Source organism: Taurulus bubalis (assembly GCF_910589615.1).
Source record: "Taurulus bubalis genome assembly, chromosome: 21".
NCBI lineage: Eukaryota > Metazoa > Chordata > Actinopteri > Perciformes > Cottidae > Taurulus > Taurulus bubalis.
The window spans coordinates 12,496,266-12,515,351 of NC_136609.1; the positions used below are offsets into that span (position 1 = coordinate 12,496,266).

General features: G+C 45.4%; 1 protein-coding gene across 2 annotated transcripts; it reads left to right on the plus strand.

The window, feature by feature from the left end:
* Positions 1-15,267: 15,267 nt before the first annotated feature.
* Positions 15,268-18,727, plus strand: ddrgk1 (DDRGK domain containing 1; the record flags this gene model as incomplete). Of its 2 annotated transcripts, none has more annotated exons than XM_079236595.1 (8): positions 15,268-15,439; positions 15,795-15,968; positions 16,767-16,879; positions 17,150-17,251; positions 17,318-17,440; positions 17,518-17,556; positions 17,630-17,735; positions 18,567-18,727. In XM_079236595.1, exons 1-8 carry the CDS (start codon positions 15,352-15,354, stop codon positions 18,725-18,727), a joined length of 906 nt encoding a protein of 301 aa, XP_079092721.1. In that variant the 5' UTR covers positions 15,268-15,351. The 2 variants fall into 2 exon arrangements, with proteins under 2 accessions (XP_079092721.1, XP_079092722.1); XM_079236596.1 differs by having other exon boundaries at positions 15,795-15,959.
* Between the last annotated feature and the right edge of the window lie 359 nt (positions 18,728-19,086).

Genomic DNA, 19,086 nt, shown 5'->3' on the forward strand with positions numbered 1-19,086 from the left:
CTATAATACTCACTATACTCACTAGAATACTCGCTATACTCACTATAATACTCACTATACTCACTAGAATACTCACTATACTCACTAGACTCACTAGAATACTCACTATACTCACTAGAATACTCACTATACTCACTATAATACTCACTATACTACTCACTAGAATACTCACTATACTCACTATAATACTCACCAAAATACTCACTAGAATACTCACAATACTCACTATAATACTCGCTATACTCACTAGAATACTCACTATACTCACTAGAATACTCACTATACTCACTATAATACTCACTATACTACTCATTATACTCACTAGAATACTCACTATACTCACTATAATACTCACTATACTCACTATAATACTCACTATACTCACTATACTCACTAGAATACTCACTATACTTACTAGAATACTCACTATACTCACTATAATACTCACCATAATACTCACTGTACTCACTAGACTACTCACTATACTTACTAGAATACTCACTATACTCACCATAATACTCACCATAATACTCACTGTACTCACTATACTCACTATAATACTCACTGTACTCACTATACTCACTAGAATACTCACTGTACTCACTATACTCACTAGAATACTCACTTTGGAGTAGGATCCAGACTACAGGAGCTCCTGGTGCATCATGGGTAAAACTCCTGTAACCGTGTGTGGTATGTCAGACCCATCTCTCCTCCCCGCTTCCTGCCTTTATACTGTCACATGTAAATAAATAAAAACTACCGTGGCAGAAAGTAGGTTCTGGTCTTTTCCTGGAAAGAAAAATATAGAAAAACTGAGCAAACACGACTGAGTGAAATACTGCTTTCGCTAGTCAGTGATATGACTGGATAGCTAATCTAGCCTGGAGACTAAACCTGATTATATAGATTAGCATTGGAATATGATCCAGCATGCACAGAACGGAACCTGATGGCAAAAAGCACACGTCGCTATTTCAAATACGGGCCGTTTCTGTCCGACTGTGTTTGTGTCGCTCTGCTGCTGAGACGCTACGCAGGTGAAGGTTGGTCTTTGTGTCCCTCCGGTACCCAATCCCCTGCAGGCAGGCCGTGATGTCACGCCAGAGTAACGCTGGGAAAGAGATAGAGCTGCTGATATTTCATCAGCTCCTTTACTGTCACCGATATGCAAACCTGGAAACCAATGGGATGTGGAGGAAGGGAAGCAATACAAAGTAGGCCGTCTTGTGTAACCCAATGTGAGTTAGCATCTATGATTCACGTTAAAGGAACGCACAAAACAACCTCCCTGACTACCCAACCTCCAGCTGAAAGGCTCCGCCATTACCTTCTGCTTGTGCCACTGCAGTCTCAAGTAGAAGTACACATGATATGTGTCCCTGGGTAATGAACACCCAGCCATTAAACTTTCATTGTTTTCTCCTCGCCGTGCTCTGAACCTGCTGGATGCAGATCCTCATCCTGACTGCTCCTCATGCGCGGGGGAAAGACATGTTCTTGCGAAACTGCGCACTGGTTACAAATTAATCTACATCTCACTCCTATTCAGCTGCTGCGTAGCACAGTACAAAGTTTACTACTCATTCCGTCCAATAATTCATGTAATGGTTAATATTTGAGCCAAATAGATAACCTGATCTACAGAACTAGACTCGGCTGTGAAGTCGAAGCAATTGAGCCCACAAAGTCACACAATAGAGGTCATGGAAGTGTTATTCAAGATAAAGACCAGTGAGGAACCTCTTCTGGTGAAGGAGCCCTACTACACACTACACACAACTACTACTACTACCAGTGTGGGGTAACGAGTTACAAAGCAACGGATTACAGTAACGTAATTACTTTTATAGGTAACGAAGTAAAGTAACGCATTACACTCAACATCCAACTGGGAGGTTCTCTCCAGGTTCCCTAGGATTAAGGATATTGCAAAGCAATAGAACACTCAATACCATCAAGTGCACCTGTCTGTAATGACGTGGAGCTTCTAATGAGGACAAGACACGTCTGTATGAACGGAATCCCTCTACTGGTGAACTGCAGTATTACAGCTGTTAAAGCATTGAGAACGCGCTCTTGCACCCGACATGTATATATTTTCCACAGTAACATCAACATTAGTTAGCGTCAACAAGCACGTATCACTGTACTGTCTGCCTTCAAAGTAAAAGCACTTCCTGTTTACATGCTCTTCACAATAAGAGTAAATCATGTAATACAACAAGTTACAACACTAGAAAGGCTTTCAGCCTGGGCAGTATTGTTGTGACCCCAAGGAGGAACAGGCTGTCGGGTAAAAGATAAAGAGACTTTTACTCATGCGATACAATCGCTATTTTGAAGAATAGAGAAAAATGATAAACTTCATAGGATATAGTGCACTTTCTGTTTATTTAGGCAAAGATGAAGTGGATTTTCTGTTTATTTAATTGCATTTTCTGTTTCTATTTTTTGGGTTAAGTGCATTTCTTTTTCTATTTTATGGGAAAAAGTTCCATTAATTTTTCTTAAACCACTACAATGATTCCTATAACAAGCTGGGTTTGTTCTTAGGAGTCGGCCCCCGTTTGGTTTAGTGGGGTCTCATGTTTCCAAAAGCCTGTTTTCAATGTGTTATGCTGTTTGACCTGAATGTCCCCACCATACACAGCCTCTTGGATCCTGTTGTTTGTGGATTTTAAAGTGAGGCATATTCCTGTGGTCAGACAGTGTGAACAGGGTTAATGTTCGTTCAAGTTAATGGCTGAGTTTTATATGCCATTTAGTTAAACATGTTTACAATTACAATACACTATGTGGAAAGGCTAAGAGATGCCCTTTATTGAACATTGAAAATAAAGTGATGAAAGGGCCATGATGTTTGTCCAGGTATCTTTGCGGTTAATTTGGACATTTGCTTAAAAAAATGTAAAGTAAAGTAACTAGTTGTGAAGTTACTTTTCAAATGCAGTAACTAGTAAAGTAATCTAGTTACAATTTTCAGAAGTAACTAGTAACTTGTAACTAGTTACTTTTTCTGAGTAACTACCCCAACACTGACTACTACACGCTACACACAGCTACGACTACACACTACTACCACACACTACTACTACACACTACACACAACTACGACTACACACTACTACCACACACTACTACTACACACTACACACAACTACGACTACACACTACTACCACACACTACTACTACACACTACACACAACTACGACTACACACTACTACCACACACTACTACTACACACTACTACTACACACTACACACAACTACTACTACACACTACTACCACACACTACTACTACACACTACTACTACACACTACACACAACTACTACTACACACTACACACAACTACTACTACACACTACTACTACAGCCCTAACTATAAACCTGAACCAGCTCTAACTATAGAAACTACTATAAGCTCTCTAGTGGGGTAATATGGTACTATGAGCTCTCTAGTGGGGTAATATGGTACTATGAGCTCTCTATTGGGGTAATATGGTACTATGAGCTCTCTATTGGGGTAATATGGTACTATGAGCTTTCTAGTGGGGTAATATGGTACTATGAGCTTTCTAGTGGGGTAATATGGTACTATGAGCTCTCTATTGGGGTAATATGGTACTATGAGCTCTCTATTGGGGTAATATGGTACTATGAGCTCTCTAGTGGGGTAATATGGTACTATGAGCTTTCTAGTGGGGTAATATGGTACTATGAGCTTTCTAGTGGGGTAATATGGTACTATGAGCTCTCTAGTGGGATAATATGGTACTATGAGCTCTCTAGTGGGGTAATATGGTACTATAAACTCTCTAGTGGGGTAATATGGTACTATGAGCTCTCTAGTGGGGTAATATGGTACTATGAGCTCTCTAGTGGGGTAATATGGTACTATGAGCTCTCTAGTGGGATAATATGGTACTATGAGCTCTCTAGTGGGGTAATATGGTACTATGAGCTCTCTAGTGGGGTAATATGGTACTATGAGGTCTCTAGTTGGGTAAAACGGTACTATGAGCTCTCTAGTGGGGTAATATGGTACTATGAGCTCTCTAGTGGGGTAATATGGTACTATAAATTCTCTAGTGGGGTAATATGGTACTATAATCTCTCTAGTGGGGTAATATGGTACTATGAGGTCTCTAGTTGGGTAATATGGTACTATGAGCTCTCTAGTGGGGTAATATGGTACTATGAGGTCTCTAGTTGGGTAATATGGTACTATAAACTCTATAGTGGGGTAATATGGTACTATGAGCTCGCTAGTTGGGTAAAACGGTACTATGAGCTCTCTAGTGGGGTAATATGGTACTATAATCTCTCTAGTGGGGTAATATGGTACTATGAGCTCTCTAGTGGGGTAATATGGTACTATAATCTCTCTAGTGTGGTAATACGGTACTATAAACTCTCAACTGGAGAGACCCAAGGGATTTACCGGAGCAGCCTGATAATAAGGAGTTACAGTAATCCAGTCTTGAAGTAACAAATGCGTGAATCAGTTTTTATGCCAGAGCGATGCCACCCAGAAACTATCTCATTAAATTGATTTCTGAGGTGTTCTGGGTCAAGTAAAATAACTTCATTCTTGTCCGAGTACCCCTCAATACTACTACACACTACTACTACTACACACTACTACACTACTACCACACACTACTACGACATACTACTACCACACACTACTGCTATGCAAGTATTAAATTATGTATTTCTTGTCTTTTTAAACATTCTCTGCTCTTTCATTTCACTTTATGTAGACTAATCTTTGCAGATTGTTGAACGTTTCCTTTACTGGACTGTAATAAATCACAACAACCACGCGGGACCATGGGGGTCATGGAGTCCTGACCTTATAACCTCCTGACCCTGCAGGTTCCTGGCTCATACAGGTCCAGCAGGAAGAAGCTGGCCCTGGAGCTCATAGGAACACCTGTTGAAAGCTAGAAGGGAGACCAGGAACAAAGGACACCTTGTGGTGGAACTGAATCCACGACGACCTTGAAGAACAAGGTGAAAGTATCACAACACTCCCAGTCCCTCCCAGTCATATAAAGAAACAACCATTAACAGACTGGTGGAATGCTGCGCTCCTGCTCACAGACAATAGACTCTATTGTTTATTACAGCTAAAACATTTTGAAACGATTTCATTATGAGGCAGCACAGCTGAAGTTACCGTGGTAACAGACTGAAATATCTTTTGCATCAAACTTCATGAACGAGACAGCTGACCTCAGCGTGACCTCAGCTTGTGGCAAGAGACACAAAGTCCTCGTTACGGATCACAAGTCACTTCATAGTGTCAACAGAGTCCTTAGGGGAGGACGTTAGAGGAGGACTTTAGAGGAGGACTGTAGAGGAGGACTTTAAAGGAAGACTTTAGAGGAAGACTTTAGAGGAGGACTTTAGAGGAGGACGTTAGAGGAAGTCTTTAAAGGAAGACTTTAGAGGAAGACTTTAGAGGACTTTAGAGGAGGACGTTAGAGGAAGTCTTTAAAGGAAGACTTTAGAGGAAGACTTTAGAGGACTTTAGAGGAAGACTGTAGAGGAGGACTTTAGAGGAAGACTTTAGAGGAAGACTTTAGAGGAGGACTTTAGAGGAGGACGTTAGAGGAAGTCTTTAAAGGAGGACTTTAGAGGAGGACTTTAAAGGAAGACTTTAGAGGAAGTCTTTAGAGGAGGACTTTAGAGGAGGACTTTAGAGGAGGACTTTAGAGGAGGACGTTAGAGGAAGTCTTTAAAGGAGGACTTTAGAGGAAGACTTTAAAGGAAGACTTTAGAGGAAGTCTTTAGAGGAGGACTTTAGAGGAAGACTTTAGAGGAAGACTATAGAGGAGGACTTTAGAGGAGGACCCTTAGAGGAAGACTATAGAGGAGGACTTTAGAGGAGGACTTTAGAGGAAGACTTTAGAGGAAGTCTTTAGAGGAGGACTTTAAAGGAAGACTTTAGAGGAAGACTTTAGAGGACTTTAGAGGAAGACTTTAGAGGAAGACTTTAGAGGAAGTCTTTAGAGGAAGACTTTAGAGGAAGTCTTTAGAGGACTTTAGAGGAAGACTTTAGAGGAAGACTTTAGAGGAGGACTTTAGAGGACTTTAGAGGAAGACTTTAGAGGAAGACTTTAGAGGAAGTCTTTAGAGGAGGACTTTAGAGGAAGACTTTAGAGGAAGACTTTAGAGGAGGACTTTAGAGGAGGACTTTTGAGGAAGACTTTAGAGGAAGACTTTTGAGGAAGACTTTAGAGGAAGTCTTTAGAGGAAGACTTTAGAGGAAGTCTTTAGAGGAAGACTTTAGAGGAAGTCTTTAGAGGACTTTAGAGGAAGACTTTAGAGGAAGACTTTAGAGGAAGTCTTTAGAGGACTTTAGAGGAAGACTTTAGAGGAAGACTTTAGAGGAGGACTTTAGAGGACTTTAGAGGAAGACTTTAGAGGAAGACTTTAGAGGAAGTCTTTAGAGGAGGACTTTAGAGGAAGACTTTAGAGGAAGACTTTAGAGGAGGACTTTAGAGGAAGACTTTAGAGGAAGACTTTAGAGGAGGACTTTAGAGGAAGACTTTAGAGGAAGACTTTAGAGGAAGTCTTTAGAGGAGGACTTTAGAGGAAGACTTTAGAGGAAGACGTTAGAGGAAGTCTTTAGAGGAGGACTTTAGAGGAAGACTTTAGAGGAAGACGTTAGAGGAGGACTTTAGAGGAAGACTTTAGAGGAAGACTTTAGAGGAGGACTTTAGAGGAAGACTTTAGAGGAAGACGTTAGAGGAGGACTTTAGAGGAAGACTTTAGAGGAAGACTTTAGAGGAAGACTGTGTTTGATGAAGACTGGACACTGGACTGAGGTATTCTGACTTTTGGTGCCTTGTATGGGTCAAGCTCCCGAACACTGGTTCCTATATTTCCCATAATGCAACTGGATAGCATCTTTAATTAGACTTAGATTATAGTGTCATGTCTTCACCAGTGGCTCAGGTGTTGATTCAGCCACATAACAACATGCTTCTCAATGAAGTCACCAGATGACACCTGAGCTTATTCTACTCTCTCAAGGACTATGATTATATAGTTACATCAGAGAAAGTTCAGGGTTATTTTCTCACTCTATTAGTATAGCAATTATAATGATTTCATACATAGTTTGTGGCGTTTGTGGCACGGTGTTGTGTCGAGCAGGGCCTTTCTGTGTGGCGGCTGAATGTTCTCCTCATGCTGTGAACCAGGAGCTGGACCAGGAGCTGGACCAGGAGCTAGACCAGGAGTTGAACCAGGAGCTGGACCAGGAGCTGGACCAGGAAGGGCATTGAGCGTAAAACCTGGTACAAATCCTAAAAGTAGATTTCCATTCCAGATTGGCCAATGACGGGTCACCAACTAGATATAAATACATAATCATCAGTGGAAACCCCTAACGGAAACACCCGGAAGGAGACCCAGAAAGAAGACTGTGGCATGAACGTAAATAACCAAATGTGCTCACACCAAGCATACCCTGGTCTCTTCATGAGTGAATAATGACCCCAACACTCCTGACTCATCTGCTGGGACTGAATGTTGGTGGAGGCTCAAAGGCCTCCACCAACATTCAGTGTTATGTTCCCCACTGCCTCACTCAACACTATCCACACTGCATTTACAGCTTCACCTAACACATCTTATGTCAAATTGCTTCTTTAGTTAAAGGGTTTTTAAAGTGTTATGTAAATCCCTTTGAATTGTCTTTGTGTAGGACGCCTGCTATACAAATGAACTTGCCTTGTCCAGATCCTGGTGACCCAGAGTATAAAAAGACCAATCACAGCAGAGATGTGCCTGGGTTGCATGTCAACACTACTCTCCCGACATTTATTGTAATCTCTCCACTATCACTGTCAATGAAGGAAAACATGACCAACATTATATGCATAGAAATAAACATAATTAAATAATACACAGATAATATTAAATAAAAAGGTCAGAGTTATTTTTTTCAGAAATTCTTTAGCATCACCTCTCAATACATTTGAGCTATAGGTATCGTGGGCTAAAACTAAAGGTATGGTGGGGTAACAGTAAATGTATTGTGGGGTAACAGTAAAGGGATCGTGGTGTAACATAAAGGTATCGTGGGACAACAGTAAAGGTATTGTGGGGTAACATAAAGGTATTGTGGGGTAACAGTAAAGGAATTGTGGGGGAACACAAAGGTATTGTGGGGTAACATAAAGGGATCGTGGGGTAACACAAAGGGATCCCTCCTCTATTGCTCTGAGGTTTCTTCTTCTGAGGTTTCTTCTTTGGAATAGAGCATGGAATAGAGCATGAAACAGAGCATGAAATAGAGCATGGAATAGAGCATGAAACAGAGCATGAAACAGAGCATGGAATAGAGCATGGAATAGAGCATGAAACAGAGCATGAAACAGAGCATGAAACAGAGCATGGAATAGAGCATGGAATAGAGCATGAAACAGAGCATGGAATAGAGCATGGAATAGAGCATGAAACAGAGCATGAAACAGAGCATGAAACAGAGCATGGAATAGAGCATGAAACAGAGCATGTAATAGAGCATGACATAGAGCATGGAATAGAGCATGGAATAGAGCATGAAACAGAGCATGAAACAGAGCATGGAATAGAGCATGGAATAGAGCATGAAACAGAGCATGGAATAGAGCATGGAATAGAGCATGGAATAGAGCATGAAACAGAGCATGTAATAGAGCATGACATAGAGCATGGAATAGAGCATGGAATAGAGCATAAAACAGAGCATGGAATAGAGCATAAAACAGAGCATGGAATAGAGCATAAAACAGAGCATGGAATAGAGCATGAAACAGAGCATGGAATAGAGCATGAAACAGAGCATGGAATTGAGCATGAAACAGAGCATGAAACAGAGCATGGAATAGAGCATAAAACAGAGCATGAAACAGAGCATGAAACAGAGCATGGAATAGAGCATGGAATAGAGCATGGAATAGAGCATGAAACAGAGCATGGAATAGAGCATGGAATAGAGCATGAAACAGAGCATGAAACAGAGCATGAAACAGAGCATGGAATAGAGCATGGAATAGAGCATGAAACAGAGCATGTAATAGAGCATGACATAGAGCATGGAATAGAGCATGGAATAGAGCATGAAACAGAGCATGAAACAGAGCATGGAATAGAGCATGGAATAGAGCATGAAACAGATCATGGAATAGAGCATGGAATAGAGCATGGAATAGAGCATGAAACAGAGCATGTAATAGAGCATGACATAGAGCATGGAATAGAGCATGGAATAGAGCATGGAATAGAGCATAAAACAGAGCATGGAATAGAGCATAAAACAGAGCATGGAATAGAGCATAAAACAGAGCATGGAATAGAGCATGAAACAGAGCATGGAATAGAGCATAAAACAGAGCATGGAATAGAGCATGAAACAGAGCATGGAATAGAGCATAAAACAGAGCATGGAATAGAGCATGAAACAGAGCATGGAATTGAGCATGAAACAGAGCATGAAACAGAGCATGGAATAGAGCATGAAACAGAGCATGGAATAGAGCATGGAATAGAGCATGCAATAGAGCATGGAATAGAGCATGGAATTGAGCATGAAACAGAGCATGGAATAGAGCATAAAACAGAGCATGGAATAGAGCATGGAATAGAGCATGAAACAGAGCATGAAACAGAGCATGAAACAGAGCATGGAATAGAGCATGGAATAGAGCATGCAATAGAGCATGGAATAGAGCATGGAATTGAGCATGAAACAGAGCGATGGTGGACAAGTCAGCAGGAGCTCAGTGCACAGGGTGAGCGTTCGGGCAGCAGCATGGAGGTGAACCTGATACACAAAGAACCATCTGAGGAGGCGTAATTGGAAACGGTTTGGAAAAGGGCAGGCACTTAAAAAAAACACTTGGAAGTTGATTGGATGAACCTTGACTCTTACTGAAGCAAGTCAAGTATAAGGATGAAGAACCTCTTCAGTGAGCCTTTAGTGTCGTACTTTGCTCTCTTTCCATAAAGAAATGCTGTCGGCTTCTGATATGAAGGATGCTATGCAGCTTTGAGGCCAACCTCTTTGGGAGCCACACAGCGTTGTGGTTTCAAAGGAGCAGGCGCCTCTCTGTGTCGTCTCACACACCTAAACCCCGCCCCTAGCTGCCTGCAGCTCTTCACTGATTGGTCCGCGCTCCGGCCGACGGCAAACAGCCTGACAAGATGGATTTTCCTGTGATTTCTGCAATTTTCACGTGATCTCGCGTGACCTTGCCAGGAAGCAGCTGCTGTTCAAGGTGAGGTGTATTTGTGATCGAGTCACAATAAACTACAATGTGTTCATGGTAATGAAGGAACAAGTACAAAAGAGTGTATGACGTGTTTTTAATAGTTTTTAACAACAACAGAGCTCTATGGTACATCTATTGTCCCTCTGGTCACATGACATCTATTGTCCTTCTGGTCACATGACATCTGTTGTCTTTCTAGTCACATGACATCTATTGTCTTTCTAGTCACATGACATCTATTGTACTTCTGGTCACATGACATCTATTGTCCTTCTAGTCACATGACATCTATTGTCCTTCTAGTCACATGACATCTATTGTCCTTCTGGTCACATGACATCTATTGTCCTTCTGGTCACATGACATCTATTGTCCTTCTGGTCACATGACATCTATTGTCCTTCTGGTCACATGACATCTATTGTCCTTCTGTCCATCCTCCTCTGTTTCTCTCCTGAAGGTTTCTTCCCTTTTTCTCCCCGTAAAGGATTTGGGGAGTTGTTCCTGATCATGTGAGTCCCGGGACAGGATGTCGTATGTGTCATTCTCACTATAAACCATTTTCCTCACTTGTATTGCATATGTATTTATTTATTGTATTCTAGCTTAAACATACGTCTATAGTATGTGTGTCAAATGAAAAGTAAATGAATCCTGTAACCTTGAAACCTTTAGTTACCTTCACTCAATAGAGTTAATCACAGCATGAGGTTTAAGATGTCAGTGATTCAATATAACAAAACATTACTAATGCATTTACTTTGTGTTTCACTTTGTGATGCAAGGAAGTCCCAACACAAAGTGGTGAGCCCTGCATCTTAGATCAGTGTTAGTGTGGTCCACACATGTGCAGTGGCTGCAGGTGAGTGAGGCCCTGTCCTGCAGAGGAGTCACCTTGGCCCTGCAGAGGATTCCTCTTTCTGCTTCAGTGTCCAGCCCCCTCCTCGCTTCCACTGTCTCTTTCATCTGCAGGACTAACATCCACACCACTCGTCTGCTGACTGGCTGAACACATCTGCTCCTTTCTCACGGCCAGAGGCCACACTGACCTCTGGCCGCGACACGGAAGCCATGTTACTACAACCACTGCTCCTGTGTATTGCAGTTGAACTTCCTGGAAGAGCTGCAGTCATCTCCGCCCCGCCCCCGCTAGATCACCTGAGCACTGAACCAGGAAATGATGACTGCGGCATGTAGTGTCCTTCGAATGCTCACCTTCAACTTTAGACCGGCCCAGCCCTGCCAGTGTTCTTTATATTCCATGAAACAGCTTCTGACAGGTAGCTCATAATAAGAATCAGTTCACTGGCCACAGATCATCATGCAGAGACATTTACAACCACAAACCCTCCGGAGCAGAGGTCTGCTGCTGGGACGGCAGAGGGGAGAGACGGAGGAACAGATGAGTTAAATTCATCTTTCACGTCCCTCCACACACACACACACACACACACACACACACACACACACACGCATACACACACACACACGCACACACACACACACAGTGTTATTAGTAGCAACAACACATTTCCACACACAGGACGGAGCACAGTCTCACGTTGCAGTGAAGGAGGCTGTGTCCTCCAGATGTCACCGGTGATGGAAAAGTACCGTCACACCCAGTGGAGCCTTGCATCCTTGTGTGGGAGAGGGGAGTAAACTCAGAGCTCTTCTCTGCTGGTCTTATGTTCTCTGAAAGCTGCTGATGGGACATTCTTTCAGCTGCTGCTGCAGGAGTTCACCGTGTACTCTCCCAATTCAGACATGACGCTTCACCATGAACTCATTACTCTCTGCTAGTGCAGGCTACTGCTCTTCTACGTATCACGTCTATAGCGCACTGATGACCTCACACGGCAGCATGGCCTCAGGGGAGCAGCACCAACCCTGTTCCCCAGGTAAAGTCTCTGCCTCTGTCAGCACTTTGCTGTCCTTTGTACGGTTAGCGCTGTTAGCACCGTTAGCTGTGAGGCACAGACTCACCTTCCCCACGTTGAGAGCCGTTGAAAGGCAATAAAAAAGCTTCCTATCTGGAATCTTACACCTTCAACTCAAAGTCCACCTTCCAGCCCTTACAACCGCATTCCCCTTCCAGGTCACCTCCATTTTGTTGAAGACCAGAAGACACTTTGGAAAGCTTGGGAAAGTAAGCTAGTAAGTTCACCTTGAGTGAAGATTATTTAGTTGAACGACAATTTTCAAAGTCAAGAATGAACTGTCATACTTTTATTTTCATAGTTTGCCGTAGCTACCAGAAGGGCCACAAGACATCCGTGTGGAGGATCATTACTTATAGAAACCCTTTTTGTTGTTACAAACAATAGTTCATATGTGAGTCATGATGTCGCCCTTCATTAAAGACTGGAGTACCAACCGGGCCCCAGAGCTCCAGGGGCCCCGGAGCTCCAGGGGCCCCAGAGCTCCAGGGGCCCCGGAGCTCCAGGGGCCCCAGAGCTCCAGGGGCCCCGGAGCTCCGGGCTCATTGTGGATCGGTTCTGTTCCCTGGACTAAGTAGTTCATCCTTTACAACTCGCTCCACCTCAAGCCGCTGCACATTGATTCATGTGAACAATCTAATAGTGCCACATGTAATGATGTACCTGTCACACCTCCATGCTTTACTGAGGTATCCTGTGGATACAGGACTTCCAGTGGTACAACATGCAGTATTTTACATGGTTGTACTGCTACTTTAACTTAAGTAAAGGATTTATTTCTTCGTTCGGGGCCCTGTTTGGGGGTTCTGTGGCCGACCGCCCAGCCAGACCTGCCGGACGCCACAGAGGACCCCACTAGCATCTACGGCTATGCTACGCTACGTCATAGCTGTTAGCTAACCAGCAACGAGAGGTTGATGACCGCTGAGCTGCATGTTACAGGACTGAGACAGAGGAGGAGGACATGTTCACGTTCATGATGCTCGCTGCTAAACAAAGTCAACGCTGATGGGCAGTGTTTCCCTGTTTAATGTTAACTGCCCAGATAGTTGCTGTTGTTTACATTTCTTATAGATTTCTAATATCCTCTTGTTTGTGTTGTGTTGTTTTTCTTGTGTAGCAAATGGGCTGCAACTGCATTTCATTATGCAAAAGGAAAATAAATGTGTAACGATCTCTGTTACCCTGCGAGTATCGGGCAACACAAACAATTGCACCCAGCTGAGGCTGATCACACCTCATCCCGGCACCTGTTCCCTGAGTCGCCTCTCCCCTCCCCCCCTGCAGCTGAGCCAACCACGCCCCTGCCACCACAAAATGATTCTTGAGTCTTTGAATGAAATCTCCTCACAGCAAAGTTAGCTCCTGGGCTTAGAGCAAGGTGCTTTGGTTTTCATGGCTGCTCTTTGGTATTCCAGTAGTGATGTAAATAAGCAGGATGCAGTAGTGGGTGAGACCTTCAAGCGTGATTCATTACAGAGCGTGTGACCTTCACTCTGACTTGATGGATGAGGTGTTTGTAAGGCGGTTCACAGTACTGTGTAATATGAGCCTGTCAGCGGCTGATGCCTGCAGCAGCATGGCTGCCACCTAGTGGGTGTAAACTGCACTGCATGCTGTCTGGAAGCAGGACAAACACCTTTGCTTGCTGAAGTCTTAGATCTGCACGGTGGCATCCTCTTTGGTCGTTTACACATGTTTGAATCCTAATCATGCTGTAGACGTGTTGGTTAGGCTTTGCCTTCAAGGTAGGCCTGCTGAATGTTTTGCATATGTTTTGCATCCATTTGCTTCTTGGGAGATATAAAGAATAAAATGCACACAGGCAAAGTAATTGATGCCACAAGGCTTCAAAGCAGAACACTAAACTAAACCAGTATTAATGAGACAGGAGCACTAAACCAGTCAGGGGGACAAGATACACACACACAGATCATTACACCATAACAACACACACACACACCCTCCTGCACCAGCAGAATATTGTGTTCACAGCTCTACGTTGAATAATGACACAACTAGAGGCGTCTGGTGAGATTCATCTTCATAACTGCATCAGACATCAGTCTTTAGACCTTAGTGCTGCGTGCGACACCATGGACCATCACATCCTACACAGAGACGGGAGCAGTCCATTGGCATTAGGAGTAGAACATGGAGGATGAAATATAGGTTTACGTTGTACAGACAAGAGGCTCGTTCAAAGAGATGCTCTCTCCTGGATCCAGAGGCAGCAGCAGGTTCACAACACACTGAGGTCAAGTCAGACAGTTTTCAGCTGACTTCAACGTAAACAGGAAGTCACACAACACATGACTTCCTGTTAGTTCTGGTCTGTAGGCTACTTGTAGTTTACAGACCACGTTCTGATGTATTCATGTGTTAATAAATATATATTTATGTATAAATGTGTGTAGCTGCATCCTTTGGTCTGTTTATGTCTCCCTGTGAAATACATCACTACTGGTTTAATATGTGTTGTAAATAAGATTCTATTTTAAATAAGACCTTTGCACAGTTCAACCTGAAACTGCATTGTCAGATCTCTAAAACGTTATAGGAAAATGTATTAGCGATGTTTCGTACAAATATTTTGCATTATGAACATGTTATATTTGGATTATTCAGCTTTATAGAACATTTGAGGTAAGGGCGTTATATCATACATGTATTCATTATCTTTGCCAAATTTCATCTCCATATGTGAAAGTTTACAAGAGTTAGAAATGTGTAACAACTCTGAAGCTGTTCTGACAAAAGGAGAACAGTAACGTGATGATGTTCATATTTATACAATCTCACTTTGTGCCTTAATGTCCTCCTTATTTTGGTTTCATGCTTTCCTTCTGTCGGCTTCTTCTTCTGCGTTTCCTCCGTTGGATTGCTGGTTCTTAAATGTATTCTTCCGTTTTTTATTGACAATTTACGACTGGATAACAACTGCCGTAAAACCAGAAGAAGAAGAAGAAGAAGAAGAAGAAGGAGGCGGTGCTTAACTTCTCCGATGGTTAGAGCGCCGCTAATAAGCCCGTAGAAGAAGAAGTACCACGGCGCTTCCAGCAGCTGGAGACAGACGTGGACAGCAGCATATCTTGGATATATCTGTATATATCTGTATACACCTGGAGAGAGATGGAGGTGGAGCTGTACCTCCTGGCTGCGGCCGTGCTCGTCGTCCTCCTCGTGTTTGGGTTGAAGCTGCGGACACGAGCACAGCAGAGTAAGCAGAGCTAACGCTAGCTACCCGGCTACAGGGCTGCGAACCGTTTGTGACGTTACTTTATGGACATAATGTCGGTTATGTCACATAAAGTCTGTTATGTCCATAATGAAGGCAAGATGTCAACATTCAAGTTGACATTGTTATCCTCCAGTATGTTTTGGGCCATTAAAGGACTCGTCAGCTCACAGCTGTCAATCCGTCTTGAACTACGGAAGCTGCAGTGGGTCACGTGAACATTCATTCTGACCGCGGTCTCTCCATCAGCCCCTACAGCTCACACATGGTGATCTGTGACCTGATGCCTGGGCACCATGCTGCACAGCTCTGACGTGTTGTGCCTCTCCATGCTCAGGTGATGAAGAGGAGGAGGAGGAGGAGCAGCGGAGGGACGTGGTCCGGGTCCCCCAGCGGGCAGCAGAGGAGCGAGCAGCCGGGATGCCCCGACGGAGGAGGAACCTCGCTGCGGGGCTGGCCAGCAGGCGGCCGCAGAGAGACGCTGTGGAACCAGATGCAGCAGGTAGACCAGGTACTGCAGGTAGACCAGGTGCTGCAGGTACAGCAGGTAGACCAGGTACTGCAGGTAGACCAGGTGCTGCAGGTGCAGCAGGTACAGGAGGTGCAGCAGGTGCAGCAGGTGCAGCAGGTAGACCAGGTGCAGCAGGTAGACCAGGTGCTGCAGGTAGACCAGGTGCTGCAGGTGCAGCAGGTACAGGAGGTGCAGCAGGTACAGGAGGTGCAGCAGGTACAGCAGGTGCAGCAGGTGCAGCAGGTAGACCAGGTGCTGCAGGTAGACCAGGTACAGCAGGTAGACCAGGTACAGCAGGTAGACCAGGTACAGGAGGTGCAGCAGGTGCAGCAGGTAGACCAGGTGCAGCAGGTAGACCAGGTGCTGCAGGTAGACCAGGTGCTGCAGGTGCAGCAGGTACAGGAGGTGCAGCAGGTACAGGAGGTGCAGCAGGTGCAGCAGGTAGACCGGGTGCTGCAGTTAGACCAGGTGCTGCAGTTAGACCAGGTACAGCAGGTAGACCAGGTGCTGCAGGTGCAGCAGGTACAGGAGGTGCAGCAGGTACAGGAGGTGCAGCAGGTACAGGAGGTGCAGCAGGTACAGGAGGTGCAGCAGGTAGACCGGGTGCTGCAGGTAGACCAGGTACTGTCCATCACTTGGTGATGCAGCTGCTCGAGGTCGTGTCGTCACATGACGTACAGACATATTAAGATTACAATCACAAGCTGCAGAGCGGTTTGGGAGCTGCATGTTCATCACTTACAGAGCTGACTGGTGAGTCTTGGTGATGTAAAAGAACAGGTGTGCTGTTGGTTTCAGAGGAAGAGCGCGGTGACGAAGAGGAGCAGGAGGACTTGCAGCCAACGGCAAAAGTTGGAGCCAAGAAGCAGAAGAAGCTGGAGGAGAAGCAGGCCAAGAAGGCCCAGAGAGAGGTGAGGCCTCCTGGTGGACAGAGAGGCGGAGCGCCACGCCTCCTGGTGGACAGAGAGGCGGAGCGCCACGCCTCCTGGTGGACAGAGAGGCGGAGAGCCACGCCTCCTGGTGGACAGAGAGGCGGAGAGCCACGCCTCCTGGTGGACAGAGAGGCGGAGAGCCACGCCTCCTGGTGGACAGAGAGGCGGAGCGCCACGCCTCCTGGTGGACAGAGAGGCGGAGCGCCAGCTCCTGTCCTGAGGTCAGCTTCACTGATGCTTTGTTTGCAGGCGGAGACGGAGGAGAGAGAGGAGAGGAAGAGGATGCAGGAGCTGAGAGAGCAGGAGAGACGCCATGACGACGACCGAGAACGACAGCTGGAGCAGAAACAGGTCTGACCCTGACCCTCACCCTCTCACCCCCCTGTGTGAGGAGCTGACCCTGCTGTGTTTCCTCAGGAGGAGGAGGAGCTCCGGGCTAAAGAGGAGCAGGACCGCCGGGAGGAGGAGGAGTACTTGAGACTCAAAGCCTCCTTCATCATAGAGGACCAGGGCGAGGAGGAGCAGCTCACTGAGGACCAGGTCTCTGCTCGGCTCATATTTACATTTCTGCGTTTGGTGAAATATAGTCTAAACGCGTTTGTGTTCTTTACCCTCAGTCCCGCAACCTGCTGCAGGACTTCATCCAGTACATCGAGGTGAGGCCGGACTCTGGACCCCCTGGGCTGCAGGGTCTGACCCATGTCTTACAGTGTCTCCTCTGTCCTGCAGAGCTCCAAGGTGGTTCTGCTGGAGGACTTGGCTTCTCATTTTGGGATGAGGACCCAGGATGCTATCGACAGACTGCAGGACCTGCTGGCCCAAGGCTCCCTCACAGGTGAGCGTGAAGAGACCTGGACCTGGACTCATCTTTGAATAACGGCTCAGAGTGATTCTGGGTCTGGAGGTGACTAAAGGGTCCAGGGTGTGACGAGGCTCATCAGAATCATTGATTGTTGCACATACAAGGAATTCTACCTGTGAAGGTTCATGAACACAGAACTATAAACAAGATGCATGTGCTAGAATATATAAAGAGTGCTGAAGGAAGTAGTGCTGGGATGAGAGGCCCTGGGGGTCCTGGTCTTCATAGTGAGGGATGAGAGGCCCTGGGGTCCTGGTCTTCATAGTGAGGGATGAGAGGCCCTGGGGTCCTGGTCTTCATAGTGAGGGATGAGAGGCCCTGGGGTCCTGGTCTTCATAGTGAGGGATGAGAGGCCCTGGGGTCCTGGTCTTCATAGTGAGGGATGAGAGGCCCTGGGGTCCTGGTCTTCATAGTGAGGGATGAGAGGCCCTGGGGTCCTGGTCTTCATAGTGAGGGATGAGAGGCCCTGGGGTCCTGGTCTTCATAGTGAGGGATGAGAGGCCCTGGGGTCCTGGTCTTTGTCAACGAACTCGACTGCAGCTGATGGAACCTGTTCTTGGTCCTGATGGAGCCTCACGCCAGAAGGAAGGGACTCCAACAGTTTGTGTCCAGGGTTACAATCCTGGATTGAGGATTCACTCCAACACAGACGCTGGAGGCCGTATGCACACTTCTCCTAAATGTAGTACTTTTACATCTCAGGGGTGAATGCAGTACCTCTTACTCTGTATGTGTGTACTGTATATAGAATGTTCCACCTGCGTCTACGTCCTGACATGCTGTGTTCTGCCTCGTCTTTTGCAGGAGTGATCGATGACAGAGGAAAGTTTATCTCTATCACGCCAGAGGAGCTGGACTCAGTGGCTCAGTTCATGAGGCAGAGAGGCCGGGTGTCCATCACAGAGCTGGCTCAGGCCAGCAACTCCCTGATCAACCTGCTGCCTGAGGGCCAGAGCGCGGCCTGAGGGCCAGAGCGCGGCCTGAGGGCCAGAGCGCGGCCTGAGGGCCAGAGCGCGGCCTGAGGGCCCGGTCTCATGCAGCCTGGTCCAGGGGTCCTGCTCCTGGACCAGGCTGCATGAGACCGGTCCACAACAGAATCTCTGAGGACTGTCCACTGCTATTGGCCGTTGTCTTGTAGTGACATCACGGCTCCGTAACCTTTATTCACTTGTCTGACTTCACACATTTGATCCACCTGAAAATGTAAAGTAACATGTATGTTACTGTAGTAACTACTTTGTATGACATTAAATGAACCACCATTACTAAACTGATTTAGTGTTACTGATGTTTACTGTGCCGTTACTTTATGATGGTTACGTAA